The 27,651-nt window shown below is 37.4% G+C and overlaps 1 protein-coding gene across 3 annotated transcripts in view; it reads right to left on the bottom strand.

Annotated features, from left to right (window-relative positions):
* The window catches only part of LOC126828368 (cyclin-dependent kinase 17), a 162,691-nt gene that overhangs the window by 40,209 nt on the left and 94,831 nt on the right, over positions 1-27,651 (bottom strand). For 2 of the 3 annotated variants that reach the window (XM_050558137.2, XM_050558136.2), the window contains 4 exons: positions 17,371-17,493; positions 14,867-14,923; positions 11,486-11,600; positions 10,379-10,473 (listed from right to left, as the gene is read on the bottom strand). In XM_050558137.2, coding sequence (XP_050414094.1) covers positions 10,379-10,473; positions 11,486-11,600; positions 14,867-14,923; positions 17,371-17,493 — 390 coding nt within the window. Of the gene's footprint in view, positions 1-10,378; positions 10,474-11,485; positions 11,601-14,866; positions 14,924-17,370; positions 17,494-21,663; positions 21,733-27,651 lie in introns of those variants that run through there. The other variant, XM_056102553.1, reaches the window with a different exon arrangement.

Below are 27,651 nucleotides of genomic sequence, written 5' to 3'. Positions count from 1 at the left end.
AAGCGTTTGAGGCAGTTCATGGATCGTAATGAAAGCTACAAGAACTTAGGTTTAAATGCTCGGAAATGCCAGGTTGTATGTTGGGGGAATGGTGGGTTACTGGTGAGTCAGGATCCGTTCTATCGGCTGGGGAATAATTTATATTGTTTTGTAAACGCTGATATCATTATAATTCATGTTGGATCTAATGATTTATCGAATGGCTTGAGGACCCCTGCAATGGAAGCCTCGGATATTTTAGATTATGCCCAGCATTTATTAGAAGATTTTCACCCGCAATTTGTGGTAATTAGCCAATTGTTGCCCAGATATGTAGAGCCGTGTGATAACTTTAATAGTAAAATTCGAGAGACGAATTTTATACTTAGTGCTCGGTGTGTCAATTTCCCCAACATTGATTTTTGGAGACATCGATCAGGGCTGTGGAATCCAGTGGTGTATATCTATGGTGACGATGGTATTCATTTGTCAGATCACAGAGGCAATTTCTATTTTTTAAAAATCTGAGAGATGCTGTGCTACGTCATGTTCACTGGTTCCACCAAAGGGTATGTTATTTTACTCATGCTTACTTGCTACTACCCCAGTGGGAATAGTGGTACTTTATAGGTTGGGTAATGCTACTAGATCTGTGTTGGGCTTGTTTTTCTGACCGGCATGGTCATTGGTTAGTCAAGACCTCCTGGGTCACATGTTAAACCAAACCAACTTGCATTGGTCACTTGTATTGTTAAATTAGACCTGCTTGGTCTCTAGTTGCACCCACAGGGTCACTTGTAATCCGACCTGCTTGGTCACTAGTTATTTTTAGACCTGCTTGGTCATTTGTTAGTTTTGACCTGCTTGGTCACTTATTCATTAGACCTGCTTGGTCACTTGTTAATTTAGACCTGCTTGGTCACTTGTTATTTTAACCTGCTTGGTCATTTTGCTATGTCATTCATTTTTTTTTTCAGTTACATCATGTCTAAGAGAAGAAGGCCTGTTGATGTCCCCACCAGTGAGGAGGAAGACAACACAGCAACAGATGGTATGGCTGATAGTGCCTCAACGTCACAGAAAATAACTTGTATGACTTCGGCTGAGGACAGATTGTCTGACATTATCTTACAAAAGATGCTAGACAGGGGCTTGGTAGTACCCCAACCCCCAACAACGCTTTCTGTAGGGCCATCCACACCACCAGATGCCCCAGTTACTACAGCGTCAACATCGTCTGCACCGTTGCCAGTGCCCCAGGATGCTCCAGCACCAACACCTTCTATATTTGCAGTGAATGCAGCTGACATGTTTTTAACGAATTCAGATGATACACAACCGCAGTTGCCAGGTATTGCCGCGGTCATGTATCAGACAAGATAAAAGCTGATATATGGGCCAATATTTTTATTGAATTTTCAGTATTACTACCTGAGTCTGTGTCAACTCAGTTAGCGCTGAATATTGTGGAGGGTGAGGACGAACCCGTGTTAAAGATTTCCTCGGCCCAAAAATCCAAAGCTTTGACTTTCGCCCAGTGGCAGAGGGCATTTGCAATCTTTATGGATATTGCCATAAAAAAAGAACCCCAGGCTGCCTCTGCCCTACTCAGCGCTAATGATCGAGTTGGCCCAGACGTATGGTACCCAAAATTTTAACTTTTATGATTCACAATTCCGTCGTCTGCGACAATTGCATCCTTCGCCGTGGGACCAAATAGATGCTGACATTTGGTTGCAGGCTACAACCTTGCATGGCTTGCAAGCTGCCAGGCCCATGGTACTCCAGGACAAAGGTGTTAAGCGTTCGCCAGTAAGACAGGGGGTTTGCTGGGAATTTAACGGCCCAAGAGGCTGTAGACAGCACCACTGTATTTTTCCTCACATTTGTGGGAATTGTGGATACGACCATCCCCAATCACGCTGTTTTGCCCGGGGTTCACGAAATCTGGCAGAGTACCCTCAGCTTAGACAGCAAATACGCCCCCAGTCTACTTCAGTGTCAACTCGTACGTATATGCAACCAAGAATGACAGTGCCCCAAAGAACTCCCCAAGGTTTACCTCGCATGGCTGCCCAGGTAGCTCAATCGCCCACTTTGGCCCAGCCTGTCAAATCAAATCCACCCATGCCTGCTAACCTGGAGGTTGTTCTTCCTAAAACGTATTCATTTCGTAAAAATGGTCCAACCACCAGAAAGAGTACCAACTCCAGTACATTATAACAGGCTTCGAAATTTATTGGCAGGATATGATTCCCAAGAGACTGAATTCTTATGTCAGGGTTTTTCCCAAGGTTTCCGTATCCCTTTCTTGGGTGTTAGGTCTTTTAGTGTTTCCAGGAATCATTCATCCTGCACTAAGAACCTGGATATTTTAACTAAGAAAATAAATGATGAATTAACAGTAGGCAGAGTTATGGGCCCCTTTTTGAATCCACCTTTCAATAACATACAGTGTTCGCCGTTAGGGGTTATTCCCAAGCAGGAAAAAGGAACATTCCGGTTAATTCATGATATCTCATTCCCCCTAGGGAATTCCATTAATTCAGGCATAGATGAAACATTTACTTTAGTCTCTTATGATTCCATTGATAACGTTGTTAAATTAGTTAAGAAAATGGGGAGGGGTGCGTTGATGGCAAAAGCTGATATCGCCGCTTTCCCATTCACCCTAATGACTATAAACTTTTAGGTTTTACGGTTCAAATTGGGGGGGTCAATGTACTATTTTGCGGATATGTGCCTTCCGATGGGTTTAAGTATGAGCTGCTAAACATTTGAACGGTTTAGTTCAGCCTTACAATGGGTTATGGAGTCTCATTACGGGGCCCACCTTAGCCACATGATAGATGATTTCTTTTTTATAGGCCCCAAAAATCTACATTGTGCTCTGAATCCTTACAAAATTTCCTTAATGTCGCTAGCCATTTGGCAGTTCCCATTAAAGCATCTAAGACTGTTCTACCAACAAATAGAATTACCATTTATGGAATAGAGGTTGATTCTCATGATATGATTTTTCGTTTACCGGAAGACAAAGCGGTCTCCTAAATTTTGCAGCCTTGGTAGTTGTGCCAGGTCGTGCCTTTTTACGACGCTTGTATGATCTCACGATGGGTGTTACAAAGGCGTATTACATGATTCGTTTAACAAATGCGGCTAAGGCAGACTTGAAAGTATGGTATCAATTCATGCAAAGCTTTAATGGTCGATGCATGTTTTTAAATGATTCGGATGCGGCACAATCCAAAGGTTTTGCAGCAGTGTTTGGCACTCAATGGTTTTATGGAGCCTGGCCATCTGACATGAGCAGCCTGAATATTAGTGTTTTAGAGTTATTTCCCATCGTTTTGGCTATTGAGCATTGGGGCCACTTATTAAAAAATCTGCTGTTAACAGATAATGAAGCAATTGTTTTTGTAATAAATAGATCTTCGTCAAAATGCACTGTACTTATGTCCTTATTACGACGGTTAGTTGCAACAGCGATTAAATTTAACATTTTGCTCAGAGCTAAACACATTACTGGCAAGTCGAATCTAGTGGCTGATTGTTTGTCACGTTTTCAATTTCAGTTGGCCAGAGCCTGGGCGCCCTGGTTGGATGCAATCCCACAATTACTGGACCCAACCTCTTTGAAGATCTGACACCAACGGCAGTACGCTTGTTAGGTGCTTGTCTGGCTCCTTCATCGAGGTCGTGGTATGCGAGGGCTTGGGAAAAGTTTACTGCATTTTGCTCGCAAAAAAATCTGAATCCCTCATTCCCATTACCAAATATTCTAATCATTAACTATTTAGCACATTTATTTGAGACTGGTTTTTCTCCCAGTACCATTGCTACGCAAGCTTCAGTTTTAGCATTTGTACAGAAATCCCTGGGTTATTCGGATTCAATTAACTTCTTCTTGTTAAAAAATCTGCTAAAAGGCGCCCGAAAGTGCCATATGTCTTCTCCATCACGCCTTCCTATTACTAGCACTATTCTGGAACAGTTATTATCTGCAGTTCCAATTGTTATTTCCATAAGAACCCACCAGATTTTGTTGAAAGCAATTTTTTCACTCGCTTTCGCTGGGTTTTTTCGTATGGGGGAATTAGTTTTCAAATCGCAGGGGGGTTCGCACAACGTTCTCCAAACTCGGAATGTAAAATTTTTATTTTCGGCTAAACAGTTGTCCCATATGGAGATTTTGATGGAAAATTTCAAACACAAATCTGATCAAACGCCTCTCACACTCATTCTCCGCTGCCATTGCCATACTGTTAAATCGATATCTTGTGCAGCTTGCCTTGTATTAGCATACATGCGAAGTTGTCCACATGCAGTTGGTCCGTTATTTCAATTTTCAAACAATTCTCAAGTATCTTATGCTTTTGTCTATTATCGACTAAACAGAGTAATTGCCTTTTTGGGTCTTGACACAACAAGAATTAAGCTCCATTCCTTTTGGATAGGTGCCGCCACCTCAGCTTTCATGAAAGGTTATTCGGAAGATGTTATTAAGGTGATGGGGCGTTGGAAAAGTAATGCGGTGCAGTCATATATTAGATTACCTATTTACTTTTGTAAGTGTTCTCTTTAAATGTTAGGCTGGCTTAACGGGTAGGGTCGATGTCAAGCACAAGTTTCGACTGGCTCAATCAAAAATTTAGAGTCTGTTACCTAGAGAAATTTACAAGCACAGTGTTTAGACTGGGTTTCTCTTCGCGTTTCTCTCTCTGTTGTACTTGGCCATTATTGGTACTCATGTGGGTGATCCTCTTGTATGTGGGATATCATTCCAGGGTTGGGACACGTATAAATTTGTTTACTAGGTACATGTACTTTGGTTTATTGTTTACCATTTTATTTGCATTTTTGTATATCATGTATTCAAATTGTATGTCATGGTAGTTAACGTTACAGTGTACAAACACCAGAAAATATTATTATTGTCAACCCAGTCAAATGTTGCATGCAGTTTAGCCATATCTTTTGCATTTTAATTTAGTGTTCCAATTCCATATCCGTTTGCATTCGAGTAGTGTTTTTGTACAGATTAATGGAGCATATACGTACGTCTTGTCTCCTATTATTTTATCCTCTATTTACCTTATACCAAGTCAATTATAATCCATTGCTGTTTAATATTTTTATGTAACTTGTATCAGTCATACTCTAGTCAATCTTTATCATATTCTAGTCAGCCTTTAATTTTAAGGTTAACTGTCTTAACAATAACAGGATTACGCTCAAATGTCAATTTCTAAAATTGTTTGCAATGTTTAGTTTCACCTATTTAGCATATAGGTTGAATGTCTAGTCAGTTGTTTCTATCGATGTGGCATTTACCTTATACCATGTCCATCTTACGATATTGCCATTTTTACATGCCGTCCATATTTGATTGTTGATTTCATTGTATTATTATATATGGATCTTGTCTGATGTTTCTACCTATGTTTCATTTACCTTATAACATGTCAATCTTACGATATTGTCATTTTTGCATGCCGTCCATCTTTGATTGTCGATTTTGTTGTATTATTATATATGGATCTTGTCTGATGTTTCTACCTCTGTTTCATTTACCTTATAACATGTCAATCTTACGATATTGTCATGTTTACATGCCGCCCATCTTTCATTGTTTTGTAATATTATTCTATGTAACCTAGATCTTGTCTGATTGTAAAAATTCTGTTACAATTATTTTGCACATTGTTTATTACTTTTGTTGGTGTGATTTGTCTCTTGTTGGGCACGACACTGGAACTAGTGCGCGTTTTCTATCCTGCTTGGATAGGTGTCTGTGATAGACTGTGTATAGAATATTTTTGAAATTGCCCTCCGTCCACCCCATCGGCCATCCTAGTTGTGGATGTTTTGTTTGTTTGCCATTGCTTATGGTGGTTTACTGTTGGTCAGTGCCTTCTTTTATCATGGTTGCCTTTTGTATGTCTGCAAAATATACTTTATGTAGGCAGAAATGTGAACCAGTGGCTGCCAGGCAGGATACGCCCACATTTTCGACAGATGGAAAGAAAGTGATTTTTCCTGCAATCAAGGGCTATAATTCAGGAAATTACAATTCGTTATGCGCGAATATTGAAAGGAACCGAGATCTTTGGGTTATAAACTTACAATTTAAGTTTCATCAAAATCGGATAAAAATTGCGACCTCTATAGGGTCCTCAACCTTGATATACCATATTTTTACGCTATTTGAGAACGAAGGGCGGCCATTTTGTCTGTCAGTTTTGGGCCGATTTTCACGAAATTCGAACTCAGTCGTCCTTAGGGTGTAACGGTGAAATAATAATACTTTTTGTTTAAATCGGATAGAAATTATGACCTCTATAGGGTCCACAAGCTAAAAACGTGACTTTTTGTACAATCAGGGGCCATAATTCAGGAAGTTAAGATGCGATATGCGCGAATATCAAAAGGAACCGAGATGTTTGGGTTATAAACTTAAATGTCAAGTTTCAACAAAATCGGATAAAAATTGTGACCTCTATAGGGTCCACAACCGTGATATACCATATTTTTATGCTATTTGAGAAAGAACGATGGCCATTTTGTCTGTCAGTTTTGGGCCGATTTTCACGAAATTCGAACTCAGCCGTCCTTAGGGTGTAACGGTGATATAATAATACGTTTTTTTAAATCGGATAATAATCATGACCTTTATAGGGTCCACAAGCTAAAAACACAATTTTTCGTACAATCTGGGGCCATAATTCAGGAAGTTACGTTCCAATATCGAAAGGAACCGAGATCTGTGGGTTATAAACTTACATTTCAAGTTTCAACAAAATCGGATAAAAATTGTGACCTCTATATGGTCCACAACCGTGATATACCATATTTTTATGCTATACTATTCAAAAAAAGTAGGGGATATTTGATTTTTAAGTGTTATTAAAGTCACCTAATGAAACTGACGAAGAAACAAATGACAAAATGAAATGAAGTTCACATTCATCGATTTATTCCAAATGATCGTTAGACTAAGTAAGGCACAGACTGACCATTATAAGGGTAAAATGATACCCGGGGTCAAACAGCAAAGTTACCACAGCATCACAACCAAGTCAGTAACGGGTAAATCCTCCTCTGTTTGCCAAACAAGCATTGATCCGACGTGGCATACTCCTAATGAGACGTCTAAGGTCATTTTGGTCCAGATTGTCCCATTCCTGTTGCAACGCAGCAGCAAGTTCTTGGACATTGGCAGGACGTTGTTGACGTTGACGTAACCTCTGTCCAAGCATGTCCCAGACATGCTCGATGGGGGAGAGGTCGGGACTCAGTGCTGGCCAAGGTAATGTGGTGATGTTCTGTTGTTGGAGGTAACCTGTAACGATCCTGGCCCTGTGACATCTTGCGTTGTCATCCTGGAAGATGAAACGGCGGCCATGACGTCGTGCGAACGGCACAACATGGACTGCCAAGATGTTGTCCCGGTAGTACTGGCCTGTAACACGCCCTGCAACAACATGTAAAGCCGTTCTTCCAGCAACAGTGATGCCTCCCCACACCATAACAGAACCACCCCCAAATCGATCATGTCTGATGACGTTAACGTCTTGGAAGCGCTCGTTTCGACGACGCCACACCCTCCTACGTCTGTCCAAAATATCAACAGTGAACCTTGACTCATCTGAAAACATCACATTGCTCCAGCGTCGATTATCCCAGTGTTGACGATCCCTACACCAACGACGTCTTGCCTGAATGTGATGATCTCTCAAACAAGGGATCACGCGAGGACGTCGGGCGCGAAGGTGACCCCTATGCAGTCGATTCCGAATCGTCTGGCCACTCACTCTCACACCAGTGTCTGTTTGAAGACGAGCGCTGATCTGATTTGCTGTGATGACACGATTTCTCAAGGCCAAGGTACGGATAAATCGATCCTGGGCTTGAGTTGTCGCCCTTGGTCGACCTGAGCGTGGTCTGTCCTGTACAGATTGTGTATCACGGTATCTGGACCATAGCCTGCTTATGACAGACTGAGAAACATTCATCGTCCGCGCCACAACCGCCTGTGTTGTGCCGATCTGTAGCATGCCAAGGGCACGTAACCTTTCATTTTGGGTAAGCCGACGCATATCAAAATTTGTTTTCTGGTCACTAAAACAATTAAACTGATGTTTCCACCCTGGAATTCAATGCCACAATGACTGTAACATTCAAAGTCAGAGTCGTGCAAATCTTGGGTAGGACCCCCATGATGATCCCAAGCATCACCTGCATTCCATGCGGTAGCTATTGGTGCGTTTGGGCGTCACATGTAACTGGAAATGTTTCTTCTGTTAGGTTCTATAGTGACTTTTTTCGTAGTCATTTGCATATTTTAGTATTATGCCCCCAAAATCAAATATCCCCTACTTTTTTTGAATAGTATATTTGAGAACGAACGGCGGCCTTTTTGTCTGTCAGTTTTGGGCCGATTTTCACGAAATTCGAACTCAGTCGTCCTTAGGTTGTAACGGTTGATATAATAATACAGTTTTTTAAATTGGATAAAAATTATGAAAACGAGCTAAAAACGTGATTTTTCGTAAAATCAGAGGCCATAATTCAAGAAGTTACTTTCAGATATGTGCGAATATCGAAAGGAACCGAGATCTTTGGGTTATAAGCATACATTTCAAGTTTAAATCAAATCGGATAAAAATTGTGACCTCTACGGTGTTCACAAGCTAAAAACGTGATTTTTTGTACAATCAGGGGCCATAATCCATGAAGTTACAGTCCGATACATGCCAATATCGAAAGGAACCGAGAGATTAGGGTGATAAACCTATATTTCAAATTTCATTGAAATCGGATAAAAATTGTGACCTGTAGACTGTTCACAAACAATTGTGGACGGACGTCCGGACAGACAGGGGCGATGACAATATACGTCCACATGAAAATGTGGGCGTATAAAAATGCTAACTATATAGAAAGGTACTGGTAGTAAATCGCATGATCCGAAAAAACGCTATTTATTTGACTTAGTTAATGGGCATTTTTTGAGACAGCACTAATATTGTATAGTTTAATTTAGTATTCTTGTATTGCCAGGCAACAAAACATACGCCCACAGCAGCTAAATCGTCCGAGCAGTCGTCAAGGGTTGTCGCATATTTATTCCTTTGTAGGTAATTGGGAGCCTTTACAAGACAGTTCCATACAGATCAGATTATAAATTTTGTCGTTTGAGGGTTTACAAGGTTCTACAAACTGAAAAAAGGGTCTCAACTCTGGAACAAATTGTTGAAATTTGACAGGCTTTTTCGGTTTACTAATTCAAATAATGCATATAAAATTTCATACAGATCACATTTGTCATTCAAACGTTCACAATCGCCATAACTCTAGAAATTATTGACGGAAATTGCTGAAATTCAATAGACCTGTTTCACAAATTTAAATGATGCATATAAATTTCATACATATCGGATGATAACTATCATCAATCGAGCATTAACAAGGTTTAACAAAGTGAAACAAGAGCAATAACTCTAGAAGTAATTATTGTAAATTACTGAAATTCACTAGGCTTTTTCATTTCACTAATTTAAATCATGCATATAAATTTCACAAAGATCGGGTGATAAATTTTTGCGTTAGTAGAGCGTTCACAAGGATCAATAAACTGAAACAAGGGCCATAACTCTAGACGTAATAAACGGAAATTGCTGAAATTCAATAGGTTTCTTCGTTTCAGTAATCTAAATAATGCATATAAATTTCACAAAGATCGAATGATAACTTTTGGCGTTAGAGCGTTCACATGGTTCAATAAAGTGAAACAAGGGCCATAACTCTAGACGTAATAAACGGAAATTGCTGAAATTCAATAGGCTTCTTCGTTTCACTAATTTAAATAATGCATGTAAATTTCAGAAAGATCGGATGATAATTTTTGGCGTTCACAAGAAATTGTGGACGATGGACGGACGGACGGACTGACGGCAATATACGTCCACATTTTAAAGTGCGCGTATAAAAACGAGTTTGCAAGGGTAAATTGAACTTGTAGCTATAAAAACGACCTATAGAACAACACAAACTTTTTCCGACATTTTTTTTTCTTTTTTATTCCTCCGTTAATGGTTGTTGCTGTCGATTACAATTATAACATCCAATACATTATTGATGATAATATGGATAGGTTGAGACAGTATTGGAACATCTGGATGCTTAAATAATTGTTACTTTGTTATTATTTTTATGTTTAGTCATTAAAATAAATTAAAAACAAAACAACCTTATTTTTATATTCAGGGCAGGTGTATTTTTCTGTAGGGCTAGCAAATTTTGTCATGACACCTGCCCATGGGCTAGTGTTTCAAAAGTGAAATTGTGCACCCCTGCTAGTAAAGGAATCTATAATTTCTTACCAAATATTACTTACCAAATATTCAAAGACTAGTGTAAGAGATTTATCTGTATGTATTATATCATGTAATGTCACAATGTTAGCATGTTTCAGGTCTCGTAATAATGATACTAAAATATAAAATCAAAATAGATAAGCTGAAATTTGATGACAATAAAATAAATTTAATAAAAATGTAATGGATACTCAAGAGAGAGAGAGAGAGAGAGAGAGAGAGAGAGAGAGAGAGAGAGAGAGATTTAGAAGAATAACTATACAATAACAACCTTTTTAACTAGAAACAACAGTATGGTGATTGGTTAATCAAATATCTGACATCATAGGTCAAAAGCCGCTCGTCATGAACTCTGACGCGACCCCGCCAAAACAACTGATCAGATCTTCATGTAGTGTAGGCCATCGAAAGTATAAAGATAGGTTGCCAGGCAACAAAACATACGGCCACAGCAGCTAAATCGTCCGGGCAGTCAACAAGTTTTGTCGTATATTACTTTCTTTATTCGGTAATAAAACATATATAATACACTAAAATCTGATTAAGAGTAACAACTCATGAAATAATTATAAGAAAACCATTAGAATTTGTTTGGTTTTTATAAAGTTCTGCACCATGCTAATGTTTAGTATACAAAACTATTAATATCATGGGTTAAGCTGTTCAAGATATACAAATAAATTGAAAATCAATATACTTGTTCGTCTCAAGATCTTAAACTCGGATGATAACTTTAGCCTCTAGAGCGTCACAAGATTTTTCAAAGTGATCAAGGGCCATAACTCTGGCAGTAATCATCGAAAATCGCTGAAAATCAATAGGCTTCTGAGTCTCATGGCCTTAAATACTGTATATAAATTTAAAGTCAATCGGATATTAACTTTAGCCTCTAGAGCGTCCACAAGCAATTGTGGACACCGGACTGACAGACCGAAGGATGGACGGGGGCGACAACAATATACGACCACATTTCAATGTGGGCATATAAAAAACGAAACGTAATATAGATCTGTATTTTAATCAGATTGGGTTTAAATTTTGGTGGCGTGCATGTTGAATTTTATATAACAGGATATGTTGTAAACTAATATGAAACTATATATTAAATAATGTAAATCACAACATACCCTCTCTAATAGCGGTACATGGAGCACCCTCTTCATGCTCCAGACGTATTTCTTTCAAAGCTACTAAATTATCTGTTAGACGGGATTTTCCTTTAAATACTGTTGCATACGTTCCCTTTAATAAATCATAATACACATGTTATAGACCTAGTGGGAAATAACACAACTTGGCTATGAAAAATCCTTCTCAATGACTATAGAACTTTTGGGTCAGAAGTTCATATTTGTCTCATCCTATTCCAAGGATACATGTACATCCAAAATCTGTGAAATGACAAGTGCCGAAAACAACCTCCATCTTATGCCAAGGATACATGTACATTCAATATCTATGAAATGACAAGTGCCGAAAACAACCTTCACGATTTTTCAGGCAAGCTTTACTTGTCAGGGGTAATGTCTGCACGGCTACCGAGAAAAACAAGCTTAGTCAATCGGATGGAGCAAAAAATCAAGGTCTACCTACTTAAAAACTCACGTGCAAGTAAAGCAACCATTGCAACTTTAAATCCCGCTGTCTAGTAAATTCTTCTATCTCGCAATGCACACATAACCATCAAAATAAAGATAAGTTGCCAGGCAACGAAACATACGCCCACAGCAGCTAAGTCGTCCGAGCAGTCAACAAGGCTTGTCGCATATTTTTTCTATTGTCGGTAATGAAACATTTATAATACACTAAAATCTGATTAAGAGCAACAACTCATTAAGTAATTATCCGAAAATCATTAGAAATTGTTTAGCTTTTAATTCTGCCCCATGCTAACGTTTAGTATATGAAACATTTAACATCATGGATTTAGCTGTTCAAGTTATCAAAATTCATTGAAAATCAATATACTTGTTCGTCTCAAAACCTTAAACTCTGTTTATCAATCTGAAATCAATCTGATAATAACTTTGGTCTCTAGAGCATCCACCAAATTTTTCAAAGTGATCCAGGGTAATAACTCGGGCAGTAATTGGATATTAACTTTAGCCATTAGAGGGTCTACAAAGATTTTTCAAAGAGATCAAGGGCCATAACTCTGGCAGTAATTATCGGATATCGTTGAAAATTAACAGGCCTCTGCGTGTCATGACCTTAAACACTGTGTATAAATTTTAAGTCAATCGGATATTAACTTCAGCCTCTAGAGAGTCCACAAGATTTTTCATTGTGATCAAGGGCCATAACTCTGGCAGTAATTATCACAAATTGTTGAAAATCAATAGGCTTCTTCGTCTCATGACCTTAAACACTGTGTATAAATTTAAAGTCAATTGAATATTAACTTTAGCATCTAGAGCGTCCACAAGATTTTTCAAAGTGATCAAGAGCCATAACTCTGGCAGTAATTATCAGAAATCGTTGAAAATCAATAGGCTTCTTTGTCTCACGGCCTTAAACACTGTGTTAAAATTTAAAGTAGATTTAAAGTAATTGTTGACGCCGGATGCGACCGACCAACGGACGGAGGGGGATGACAATATACGACCACATTTCAATGTGGGTGTATAAAAAGGGCTTTATATTTGTCTCATCATGGAACTAATGTATGATACATCTTTAATTCAATAATTCGCTTCAGCATAGGGATCTTTAGCAGTGGGAGGAAACCAGAGGTCCTGATGAAATCCATGACTATGCCTAAACTGATCAACAGAACATGGAACAATTAATACATGAATACAGCACACACATGTCATACTGTTAGCCAGTCAACCCACCATAAAATAAAATCAATGGCAAGTGGTATTAGCTGTACTGGAAATAATGACATACCCAGCCTCATTGACAACAACTATTACATAGACTTTATGGCAATAACTGTCAAATTAAAACAAGATTGCAATTTACATTTGTTGATGTTTTTAAAATTTTTTACACTATACTGAGCGCCATGGAAAACGCATCACTTTTTTTTCCCAAATATTTTATTACTAGGTGTTTTTGTATGTATAATATTATGCAATACTATGAATTAATATTTCACACAATGCTCCCAAACGGCCGTGTGCACAAAAAAAAATTGCATGAGATGCACATGAAAAACCCAATATTCACGTGCAGCATTGTGTGTGAGCCCTTTAAAAGCATGTTTTCAACCTAATGTGCAGTACATGAACTGTGAAATGTCAATCTGTCGTAATTTGTTGTTGGACGTGTGAAGGAATCGAGCTAGAGATGCCGAGACTTACTGAAAATCAACGGAATGAAGCCATGGGAATATCCAGGGCTGGCATGTCTACACGTGCCATTGCCAGACACTTCAATTTTCATCAGTCCACTATTGTAAGGTTGGTGGAACGTGTTCGAGTTACTGGATCAACACGTGACCGTCAACGTCCTGGCCAACAAAACGTTACAACCCAGGCTCAAGACCGCTACATCCACTCACTCATCTGCGTGACAGATTCCGCCCAGCGACTCAAACAGGTGCAGCAGTCGTCGGAAGACAAGGACCAGTAAGTGCCAACACCGTAAGATGTCGTCTAAGAGAAGTAGGACTCCGTGCACGACGACCTTATGTTGGACCTATCCTCAGGGATCATCACCGTCAGCGGCGTTTGATATGGGCTCAAGGACACCAGACATGCAGAAGAGTAGACTGGCAAAGTGTGCTCTTCAGTGATGAGAGTTGCTTTCATCTTTATCACGCTGATGGCCGTCAACGTGTGTGGAGACGTCTTGGGGAATGTCTTGCAGACTGCTGCATCTTCTTTACGAATCGATGGGGTGGGGGAAGTGTAATAGTGTGGGGAGGCTTCACATTTCATCACCGGACCGCCCTACACATTTGCAGGGGTCGCGTTAATGCTGTAGCCTACCGTGATGATGGCCCGTGGAGGACACACGCGCCACTGACATCTGTGTCATACTTTTGGTTTTGACCCCTCTGACTTTGTACCCTTGATTACAGATTAAACATCCATAAGTGTACAAATGTGTTGTTATTGATGTGTTCCCATTTGAATATTGTTCACAATAAGAAGCAAAATAAATAAGATATGTTTACAGGATCATTTTCTTATACGAAAAACTAAGTGATGCTTTTTCCATGGCGCTCAGTATATATTGTATTCTAACCTACATGTATTTTCTAAACTTAATTTTTACGACTGGAGCTCGGATCCATTCACTTAATTTGATATATACCTTTGTTGTTTATTGTTTCAAATATCTGTGTATATCTGTGTATATTGTTTGTCTTATCCAAGGGGGATGTCTTGTGTAATTGTTTGGTGCAGTCCTTCCTCAATTACTTTGCAAAAGAATATGCAAGATAAAATGTGATTGTAATAAGATCGTGGAGAAAACAATTCCTCTGATAGGCCTGATACAATTTAGAATGCAAGAGAAAAGATGTAACTAGATCTTAAATTAGAATATATACTTACTTCTCCTAGTTTATCTAGTTTAGTGTAAGATTCTAATTTACCAAATCCAATTTCAGACTGAAAGTAAAATATGTGATGTAAAAATTGAAGATAAATTTAAAGAAAATAGCTTTACAAGACTAATATATCATCCCAGGGGCGGGAAGGGTGAGGTTGGTGGCAAGGTTGATGTGAAAGGGTGAGGATGATATTGGTGATGGATGCACCTTCATAATTCCCTTTTTAAAGATAGGTTGCCAGGCAACAAAACATACGCCCACAGCAGCTAAATCATCCGAGCAGTCGACAAGGGTTGTCGCATATTTCTTCTTTTGTAGGTGAAATGAAATGAAATGAAATGGGGTTTAACGTCCTACTGTTCTGCTCCTATACTGGGCTAATGAAGACGGGCATACGCCATACAGTGTGCTATGAGGGAAATTTTGCCCGGACAGCGGCACTACGGCCTACTCTTATATTGAATTCCAACTGCCAAGGGATCTTTTACGTGCACGCCAATGTGTACACGGGACCTCGGTTTTTCGTCCCATCCGAACGACTAGACAGCTTTCCTTGTCAGCCCCTCCGTCCTGCATCACTGACAAGGGAGAACCACGCCGGAAAATCGGGATGAACTTTCTCGGCCAATGCAGGGATCGAACACCCGACCTCCAGGCTAGCGAGCTAGCGTCTTACCCACTTAGCCACGTGATCCCCTCTTTTGTAGGTAATTAGGGGCATTTAATAGAGAATTTCATACAGATGACATTATAATTTTCATCGTTTGAGGGTTTACAAGGTTCTAAAGATAGGTTGCCAGGCAACAAAACATACACCTACAGCAGCTAAATCGCCCGAGCAGTCGACAAGGGTTGTCGCATATTTATTCTTTTGTAGGTAATTAGGGGAATTTAATAGACAATTTCATACAGATGACATTATAATTTTCATCGTTTGAGGGTTCACAAGGTTCTAAAAACTAAAACAAGGGCCGTAACTCTGGAAGTAATCTACTGAAATTGTTGAAATTCAACAGGCTTTTTCGTTTTACTAATTCAAATAATGCATATAAATTTCATAAAGATCGGATGATAACTTTTGTCGTTCGAACGTTCACAAGGAAAAACATGGTGAAACAAGGGCCATAACTCATGGCGTAATTAACGGAAATTGCTGAAATTCAATAGGATTCTTCGTTTCACTAATTCAAATGATGCATATCAATTTCAAACAGATTGGATGATAACTGTTGTCATTAGAGCGTTCACAAGATTCAACAAAGTGAAACAAGGGCCATAACTCTAGATGTAATTAACGGAAATTGATGAAATTCAATAGTCTTCTTTGTTTACTAATTTGAATGATGCATATAAATTTCATACAGATCGGATGATGACTGTTGTCGTTCGAACGTTCACAAGGTACAACAAAGTGAAACAAGGGCCATAACTCACGGCGTAATTAACAGAAATTACTGAATTTCAATAGGCTTCTTCGTTTCACTAATTTAAATGATGCATGTCAATTTCAAACAGATCGGATGATAACTGTTGTCATTAGAGCGTTCACAAGATTCAACAAAGTGAAACAACGGCCATAACTCTAGATGTAATTAACAGAAATTGCTGAAATTCAATAGGATTCTTCGTTTCACTAATTTTAATAATTCATATAAATTTCAAACAGATCAGATGATAACTGTTGTCATTAGAGCATTCACAAAATTCAACAACGTGAAATAAGGGACATAACTGTAGATGTAATTAACGGAAATTGCTGAAATTCAATAGGCTTCTTTGTTTTACTAATTTAAATGATGCATATAAATTTCACAAAGATAGGATGTTAACTTGTGGCATAAGAGCATTCACAAGCTTCAATAAAGTGAAACAAGGGCCATAACTCTAGACGTAATAAACGGAAATAATAGAAATTAAACAGGCTTCTTCATCTGACTAATTATATGTAAACAACATATATCAATTTTAAAACAACTGGATGATAACTTTTGGCATTAGAACGTTCACAAGAAATTGTGGACGATGGACGGACGGACCGACGGAGTGGGGCAACGGCAATATACGCCCACATAGAGTAAGTATGAAAAGTTTTCAAAATAATTGATTAAGAATTGCGGCCTGTAGGCGACATGTAGACACAAAAAGAAAATGGACGTGGTTATGACCCAGGGGGTTGGGCATGCACCACAAACGATAGGGATGTTCCTTTGGGCATAAGGAATAAGTATGCAAAGTTTCAAGATGATACATTAAGAAATGCGGTCTGTAGGCAACAAACAAATACAAGAAATGGATCTGGCTCTGCCCCTAGGGGTCGGGCATGTACCAAAAGCAATAGGGATCATCCTTAGGGTTAAAGGAATAAGTATGTAAAGTTTCAAGATGATCAGTTAAGAATTGCGGCCCATGGGCGTACCACAGACACACAAAGAGACAGGGGCGACAGAAATATACGTCCACATTATAATGTGGACGTATAAAAATCTATAGTTACATGATACTTACCAAAGATTTTCTCCGTGATTGACGAGTGAGCTGACCATCGGGACTGAGCGACAAACTTTGTCGAGCTAGAAAATTCTCCGGAAGACGTATATCAGCTGGCAACGACAGTCTTTTAGTTACTTCCTGAAATTATAAAATACAAGCACTTTATCAATTTTAGTAAAATTAAAATACAGATTTCTGGGTTATTTGCACTTGCCATGTTTCTCAGAATGACAAAAAATAATGGAAATAATAAGAATAACTCTTTAATGGAACCAAATTTTCATGTTTAAAATCATAATTGGAATGGTCAAAATACTGACATTAATTTTGATTTTTGGTATTTTTAATACATAAATGTATTTCATCATGTAATTATGAATATTCAAACTAAAATAATTGACTTATAATAATCCACACTAGTTTATTTTCATAAGCGTTCACAAGATTCAACAAAGTTAATCAAGGGCCATAACTCCAGATGTAATTAACAGAAATTTACTGAAACTCAATAGGCTTGTTCCTTTTACTAATTTAAACGATACATATAAATTTCATACAGATGGGATAATAACTTTTGTCGTTTGAGCATTTACATGGTACAACAAAGTGAAACAAGAGCCATAACTCAAAGCATAATTAACGGAAATTGCTGAAATTCAATAGGCTTCTTCGTTTCACTAATTTAAATGATGGATATCAATTTCAAACAGATCGGATAATAACTGTTTTCATTAGAGTAGGTATAGGCAAGCAAATTTTTAAAGTGAATAAAAACACATAATTGCGGTATCAATAGTTTCATTTTGCTAAGATAAAAACATCCTGAAAATTTCAACTGATTATCTCTAGTAGTTTGTGAAATATGGCCAGTTACAGGATTTGGGGTACCCACCAACTTCGGACATAGCAAAAATAAGTGGTTTTGACCCCCCATATATCAAAAAGTAAGCTTTTTACACGACTGCAACTTTTTTAACATAGAGTACCTACAGCCTAGTTGGAATAAATGCAAGGAAATGCCTGTGTCTTCACTACTGTTGAAACTGTTGACCCTTTAAAATGACAATTTTTTAGCCACTGCCCATGACAAAATCTGCTTCTGGAGCCATTTGACCCCTCCATAAAATTAATTCTAAGTACACCGCAGGTTTTTCCTTCCACATATCAGCTGACAATGGCCCCCATAGTAACCCTAATTCTTTTGACAGCCTTGAAAAGGCCCTAAAGAAAGATATCTGACACAGAAAATGGTCCCAGCCACTGTTTTGTATCACATCACCATTACAGAAATGGATAATATATTTTTGTGTATTTGAGAACTAAAATAAATAATTTCAAAATCCATGCGGTCTTTATTGTATTCATACTAAATTTATCACAGAAACATTTATAAATTCAATTCAAAGTGTGAAAAGAAATATTGTCGAAGCCATGTGGTAAAATTTACATATTTATGAGCCTTTCCACCAATCAGGTATGTATATTTCGTCGACTTAGGCACGTGACAAAATATACATACCTGATTGGTGGAAAAGTAAACAGAAAGTAACTCAAGTCACAGGTCGAAAATGAAAACTACCCGTTACTGTTAAAAGACGTTTTCTAAATTCATGAAGACGATAGATAATTCAGAATCCTAGCTTCGCTGAATATGTATTCATATATCTAGCTGACTATGTTGCCAGAATGCTTGAATTCAGCCGTGAAAAAAATTAAAACCAGTGTTTTAACCGAGTGCTTTGTTCGTTTGATATATTTTTAAATTACACATCGTCAGAACACACCAAATATAAATATATGGGGAATAGTTTACGGATATGCTTTACATAGTCTTATTCTTAATACGTTTATCAATAAAATCATGATTTACTTACATATTTCTGCAATTAGAGGGGCCGGAATGTTAAAAACCTAACAGCTATTTGACCAATGACGTCACTAGCGTACGGCAGTTTGCATGCTCTTGGCTTGCGCTACCTTGGAACAACAGGCGCCGGAGAAAACGGAAAAAATATAAAATCTAAAGATCATAACGAACATTTTTGTACCTAGTTTTTCTGTATTATTTTGATGGGTTCTATGCTTATTTTGCTGCTAAATTTGAGGTTTTATAAACTACTTATAATTTTCGATTTTTTTGGCATCCAACGGGCCGGACAATGTGGTATGTGGTAAAAGCTCTACGGACATGCTAGAATATGGTAGCCAGTACATTTTTCATTGAGAATTTGCAAGAGAGCGCTTTACGAAACTATAGAACCCATGCTTTGCAAAAAACCAAAGTTGACATGGATTACGGCCATTGCGGCTGAAACGAGTCATTTAAAATTCCCTTTTTTTACTGTTTCTCTTGCAATAAATATATAAATAGTGTATCAGTGATAAAGAGAAAAAAAAGACGATTGCAAAGGTGTAATTTATTTCAAAATTGATACGATAGTTATTTAGTGACGATCATGGAAATATGACCATGTTTTCTACTAATTATTGACAATGTCACACATTCCAGCGCTTTGTCTTAGCCGTTGCCTATACCTAATTAGAGCATTCACAATATTCAACAAAGTGAAACAAGGGCCATAACTCTAAATGTAATTAACGGAAATTGCTGAAATTCAATAGGCTTCTTTGTTTTACTAATTTAAATGATGCATATAAATTTCATACAGATCGGTTGATAACTTTTGTCGTTAAAGCGTTCACAAGGTGCAACAAGTGAAACAAGGGCCAAAACTCCAGAAGAAATTAACGGAAGTTATTGAAATTAAATAGGCTTCTTCATCTCACTAATGCAAACAACATATATCAATTTCAAAACAATCAGATGATAAATCTAGTCTGTAGAGTGTTCACAATAAATTGTGGACGATGGACAGACGGACGGACGGACTGACCGTATAAAAAATACACTAAAGTCTGGTCAGATATATATATCCACAGCCAACTGATAGAAATCTCACTTCTGCTTAAGTATAAGTGTTGCATATAAAAACTAGATAATCTTAAGTTATATTATAGCTAATAGTAGATGAAATATATTATTGTTAATTTTTTTTTTCGTTTTAACTCCTGATGTCAACTAGCAGACTATCGCCCTTCAGGAGACGACCACCATCAAGTCTGTATCATTACAGATCAAGGACTATACAGTGAGCATTCCCCCAGATCCATTCACTTGATTTGATATTTGATTTGATATTATTGCTTGCAATGTCTGTGTACAGTAGAATCTGTATGAGCAGCCACTCCTATTCAGCGACATTCCCCCCGTAAAAATTCTGTTGTTTCATCTCTTTATTCAACAGTCACTCCTCTAACGCGGCCAGCGGTCACTATTTTACTTATAAATTCAACAAAACATCGCCCATTCAACGACCATCTTGTCGTTCTTTGTAACACCCCCGCTAATCCCGTGAGTTGTAGTTAATTAACTGGACCCCCACTGAGCGACAGGTAAAAAGAAATGTAAAAATAACAATCAACCCGGGATTATATATTAATTAATCTTTTGTTTTATTAAACAACTAACCTGATCATTGTTTTCACTCGTAACCACACATTATTAGATACTGATTGAATAAAATAAAAGTACCGAGTTTTGTCACGATCATATAGTATCTTTATTGTTAAACAGACGTTTTAGCGCCTCCTATAATATTACATACAGAGTTACACCCCCTGTAAATAGGAGATAAAATTAGCGATGTTTTTTTGTTCATGTGCTTTTGTTCAGGGATTAATATTATCGAATGCATCAAAATGGTAGACAGTAGTATCGAAGGTTGGTACAAAATGACAAGTTTACAGAAGTTATGTCCGAGATTTGATTAAAGAATTTACGTTCGGCGCAAGATTCAGCGACGGTCAAATTTACCGCTTCCAATGCATTCAAGCGTAATATTTAATTAATAAATTAAACAAGACTTACCTTGGTCAAGTCGATGTTTGATTGGAATTTTACGAGTTGTACAAACACTGAAGGGATTAAATGAGATAGTGATGCGCATGCGGTAACTTCAGACTTTACAGAAAGTTTTATCATTATTCAAACTAACAACGAAATACCAACACTGTAACCGTAGAGAGGGAGGGAGGGTGTGGCATTTAATCCCTTCAGTGTTTGTACAACTCATAAAATTCCAATCAAACATCGACTTGACCAAGGTAAGTCTCGTTTAATTTATTAATTTTATTTCATTGTAACACTTCCGGGATCAAATGAGACTTTAAAGCAATAATGATAAAACTCTAATCCATTATAAACCCACACAAATTGAAAGTTTATATACATTATGCCACAAGTCTTACCTGTCTAGTCTTTAAGAATTTGATATGCAAATGATTCTTCATCTCTGTCTACCTTCTTATCGTAAAATCTGGCAAAAGTATTTACGTTTGACCATCCAGCTTTGCTTAGAATCTTCGACACCGGCATGGAGTTCTCCTTTGCTTTGGATGCAGATGCTACTCTAACACTGTGAGCTTTATATATAGCGATGTCGATTTTTGCTCTAGCTAGTACTGTTTTAATCCAGCGTAAAATAGTGTCTTTTGAAACTGGCTGATAAGGTTTCACATAACTAACAAACAGTTTGCTGTGATTTTTCCTTAAATTATTCGTACGCAAAATATATTCTTTATAAACAGTATAAACACACAATCTCCTGTCTGGAGGATAAGCCTTAATATTTATAGATGGCTCTTCATAGCCAGGCCGGCTTTGTTTGATGAGTTCTTTAATAACAAAAACATATTCCCCTTTTAACTTATATACACTATTTACATTGATCAAAAAAATTGACTGACAACGAGCTGCATTTGTTAATGCTACTAACATCACCAGTTTTAAGGTCAAATCTTTTAATGATAGATATTTCACTGGCGAAAGTTTGCGCAAGTAGTCCAGAACTTTCTTTACATCCCAAATTTTCTGATATCGCGGCCTAGACGGCCGAATATTAAATATGCCCTTCATAAAACGAATAACCAAGGGATGTTGACCTATAGATATTTTATCTACTGATATTCCTAATGCAGAAAGTGCTCCTCGAGCCGTATTTAGACTGCTGTAACAGTTCTGTCAAATAATCTAAAAACGGTTTTATAGAATTCTGAATGTAATTAATTTGTTTTTCACGACAGTATTGAAACCATTTTCGTAAATAAGTTTGATATTGTTTCCTTGTTCCTGGTTTCCAAGATTGTATGAGAATGTTGGTTGTTTGTCTAGAAAACCCCTGTTGTCTAAAATCTTTCCTGACACAAGACATGCTATCATCACTAACTTCTTCTGTAGTGGATGCACAGCCGGACTGTGATAAAGACGTAGTAGATTTTTGCTTCTTGGAAGAACTAACGGTTCTGCAGTTAAGAGTTCCATTAATTTTGGGAACCAGGACTGGGTCAACCACAACGGTGCTATCACAATCCCTGTGGCTTTGTCTTGTCTCAATTTCCAAACACACCTTGTCAGTAAACTGAAAGGAGGGAACAGATAAATGAAATCAAAGTTACCCCAATCAATACTAAAAGCATTCACATATGAACATTTTGGGTCTGGCTTCCATGAACAAAAATTTGCTACTTGATAGTTCAACCTGGTAGCAAAGAGATCAATTTCTGGTCTCCCCCAGCATGAGCAGATTTCATTGAAGACATTTTCATTTAATTTCCAATCTAATTAGTCATCAAATCCTCTAGATTTTTTGTCTGCTTGGACATTTGATCTACCCGCAATATGAGTGCATGTAAGCCAGACCTTATTTTGTCTGCATAATAACCAAACATCTGCTGACAATTTGTTACAATCAGCAGATTTGGTGCCTCCCATATTTGAAATATACGAAACAGCTGTTGAGTTATCTGTCAAAAATTTTAACATGTTTGTTCCTTATCAAAGAAATAAAAGATTTTAATGCTAGATAAATAGCTAACAACTCTAAATAGTTGATGTGATTTTGGCCTTCAAAATCTTGCCAACGACCACCTATCTCAGTATAATTCAAAACTGCACCCCAGCCTTTCATTGATCCATCAGTTTGAATGGTAATTTCTGGATTTCCATGATCTATATGCCTAATTTCATACACAACATGGTCAATCCACCATCTCAAATCTACTTTCATTTCGGTGGTAATAGGCATGTCACTATCAAAGTTGCCTGCTGCCCTTTTAAGAGCTAGTATCTTAGCATTTTCTAAACCTCTGTAAAAATTTTTTCCATATTCTACAGCAGAAAAAGATGATACAATTAAGCCAATAACTTGAGCTACTTCTCTAATTTTTGCTCTGTGTTTTAATATCAAGCATTTACATTGTGTAATAATTCTTTGTTTCTTATCATCTGTTAACATAACAGTCATCTTTTCTGTATCTATGATGTTTCCTAAGAAAACAATTCTCTTAGTTGGGGTAAACACTGATTTGTCTTTGTGAATTACAAATCCTAATTTTGACATTAACTTGACAGTTTCCTCAACATTGTTTTCACATTCCTCTTTGGTATCTCCACAAAGAAGGCTATCATCAATGTAACCTACATTTGTAAAGCCCAAAGACCTCAACTTAGAATAAACTGGCTTCATCAATTTAGTGAATAATCTAGGAGCGGAGGAAATTCCATTAGGCAAGCAAGTGTATTGATAAATATTTTCCTTCCATCTAAATCTTAAAAATTTTTGGTGTTCTTCAGCTATTGGAACACTATAATAAGCATGCCTTAAATCAATGGATGCCATATATCCATTTTTTGAAATGATTTCAATTGAATTTTCAAAAGTATCCATTTTAAAATGGTGATACTCAACGTTTTCATTAAATTTTTTCAGGTTCAAAATCATTCTATATTCCCCATTCTTTTTAGGTCTTATGAATATTGGCGACAAATATTGACCCTCTTCTGGTTCAACAATTTTAATGACTGACAAATGTAATAATTTTTCAATTTCATTTGTGACTATTTGTGATTCTTTTTCATTAAAAACAGATTTTACATTAAATATATTCTGCTTTGGTTCCAAATCATTTTGAAATTCTATATGGCAGTGGTTAACTATATCTAACACAAATTCATCAGAAGTGAGTTTTTCCCATTCAATGGAAAACATTTTCAATACACCTGCTTTGAAGTTATCACTTACTTCATTTGATTTGATTAATTCTTTTCTTTCTGTTGATAATTTCCTCTTCCCTGGAAGTTTTTTGAATATCTAGGGATCTTATATCCTGGATTGAGGCCTCTACCTCGTCCCCGATTTCCACCACGGAGACAGCCTCTGCCACCTCTATAGCCTCTACTACCACGATAGGAACCTCGTCCCCTTCCATACCTTAATTTGTTACCTATTTTGGAACAATCTTCTATGTCCTTCGCAGTTTTGGAGACATCGTCCCCAAAAAGATTCTTTGTGTACGGAACACTATGAGAACACAAGTGTAGGTATTCTGACATGAGCTCTGGTTTAAGCAATTCCCATCTAGTCATATTAATTTGCCTATTTGCATGTCCTAGTAAGGCAAGAACATCATTAGAACTATCTATGTACTTATTCAAATTCGGGGTGTCCTTATTAACACCTTGCTCTTCTTGTTGAGCCATTTCATTTACAATTTTGCACAATATAGTAGCTGCTTTGACTACTGACTTTTCTATAAACTGCAGTTTTTTGTCGTTGGTTTGTGCTTTAGGGGAAATCACGTTCCATATTAATTGATTGGTACGAACAATTGTGAGACCCTCACAATTTTCAGGTCTAGCATTATTTTCGTCTTTGACCATTTCAAGGTATTGGTTTTCGCTCATACCATTTCTAAACAGATCTGTAACAGTTTCAGCTAAGACTTCATCAATTTTACTGTCACATGGCTCTTGTATTTTACATCTTTTCGCCATAGATGAAAACCTGTTATTGTTAACATCCAGTTTCTGTTTTTTGGGTGGAGGTTCCATAGAGTTATCTATGTCATCCTCCCCATTGTCATATACTTGTGGATTATCTTCATAATCATCATTTTCATCAATATTGTAATCATAGTTTTCAATAGTTTGAATTCTATCTGTAAGTGAGTGCAATTCATCACCTTGTTTTTTCTGATTATCTTGTATACTTTTAAGTACTGCCATAATAGCATCATGGTCTATATTTTTAGAAGTACTTGGACTGGGTTCGTCCATGTTATCTACACCACCCTGTTTCACAACAGAAATAGTTTGCTTTTTGTTGCTCGTCGTAGTCTTGGTTGAGCGTCCGGAGCTACCTCCGGGGTTATTACTCTTTGTTAGGGATTTATTAAAGTCTGCCTTTTTCTTTCCCGCTGCCCCGCAGCTATTATCCCTTCTCTTTTTATCATCATTATCATCTAACAACAAACTCTCGTCGAAATCTTCCTCCGAAGATTTCTTTCTAGTGGTAACCATCTTACCCTCCATTTTAACCCGTGCAAGGTATGTTTACGGCAATGTCGTAAAAATGTCGTCAACATGTCGTAAAATGTCGCAAATAACAAATTACATTTGTTTACAACCGTACTCGGTCAAAATATACGAATATAAGACTAATAAAGTTTAAATATCAACCACGTTGATAAAAACCAATGTAATAAAAATCTTAGACTGAAAGAGACAATGTGAATACACATCCGCACTGTCCAAAATGCACAATCACACTGAAGTTACCGCATGCGCATCACTATCTCATTTGATCCCGGAAGTGTTACAACGAAATAAAATTTATGTCCCCCTGCACTTACTAATAGAATGTAAACAACCTGAAGAAGTAACTAAGTGGACACAAAGACTAATAGTAAGTGCAGGGGGGACCGCACCACACATAATTTGCACAAAAACAAATATACAGACAAGACACAATAAGCAGAAATCACAAACGAACAATTCATATTATGTCAATGGATCTGGGGGTTAGCCGTAAGCGTCAACTGTGCTGTACAGTCCTGGGCCCATAGTGATACAAACTTCACTCAAATTTGAAAACAATCAGGAATATAACCCAGAGAAACCATTGTGTAATGCCAGCATGAGTCATGATCTGCTATATGTTACAAGAAATATGAATGTTGAAACCTCATCAGGGCAGTCAACAAGAGTTGTTGCATACTTTTACTAATACTATTTTCAGTAATGAAAATTTCATATGTGTGAATATTGAAAGGAACCAAGATCTTTGGGGCGGCCATTTTGTACGGCAGTTTTGGACCGATTTTCACGAAATTCAAACTCAATAAAAACGACGGTGTAATGGTGATATATTTGAATGTTTTTTTAAATCGGATAAAAATTATGACTGCTATAGGGTCCACAAGCTAAAAACAGGATTTTTCGTACAATCAGAGGCCATAATTCAGGAAGTTACTATCTGATATGCGCAAATATCGACAGCAACCAAGATCTTTGGGTTATAAACATGCCTTTCAAGTTTCATCAAATTCAGAACAAAATTGTGAGCTCTTGAGGGGTCCACAACCTTGATATACCATATTTTTATGCTATTCGAGTACTAGGGGCGGCCATTTTGTACAATCAGGGGCCCTAATTCAGGAATATAGATATGCGCGAATATCGTAAGGAACCAAAATCTGTAGGTTATAAACATACATTTCAAGTTCAAACCAAATCGGATAAAAATTGTGACCTCTACAGTGTTCACAAGCTAAAAACGTGATTTTTTTTACAATCAGGGGCCATAATCCATGAAGTTACAGTCCCATACATGCCAATATTGAAAGGAACCGAGATTTCAGGGTGATAAACCTATATTTCAAGTTTCATTGAAATTGGATAGAGTGTTCACAAACAATAGTGGGCGAACAGACGGACGGGGGGCGACGACAATATAAGTCCACATGAAAATGTGGGCGTATAAAAACATGTATTGACCAATAGTTATTCCACGCTGAGCTCATATTGAAAGGTAGGTTGCCAGGCAACTAAACATACGCCCACAGAAGCTAAATCGTCCGGGCAGTCAACAAGTGTTGTGATACATTTTTACTTTTTTCGGTAATGAAACATTCTAAAATCTGATTAAGAGTAACAACTCATGAAGTAATTATCAGAAAACCATTAGAATTTGTTTTGTTTTTATAAAGTTCTGCCCCATGCTAACGTTTCCATTTAGTATACGATCTTTTAATATCCTGGATTTAGCTGTTCAAGGCAAAAAAATTAATTGAAAATCAATATACTTGTTCGTCTCAAGATCTTAAACTCTGTGTATCAATCTGAAGTCAACCGGATGATAACTTTAGCCTCTAGAGCGTCACAAGATTTTTCAAAGTGAT

Source organism: Patella vulgata, chromosome 7 (genome assembly GCF_932274485.2).
Source record: "Patella vulgata chromosome 7, xgPatVulg1.2, whole genome shotgun sequence".
Taxonomy (NCBI): Eukaryota; Metazoa; Mollusca; class Gastropoda; family Patellidae; genus Patella; species Patella vulgata.
This window is presented reverse-complemented; position numbering and strand designations above follow the sequence as displayed.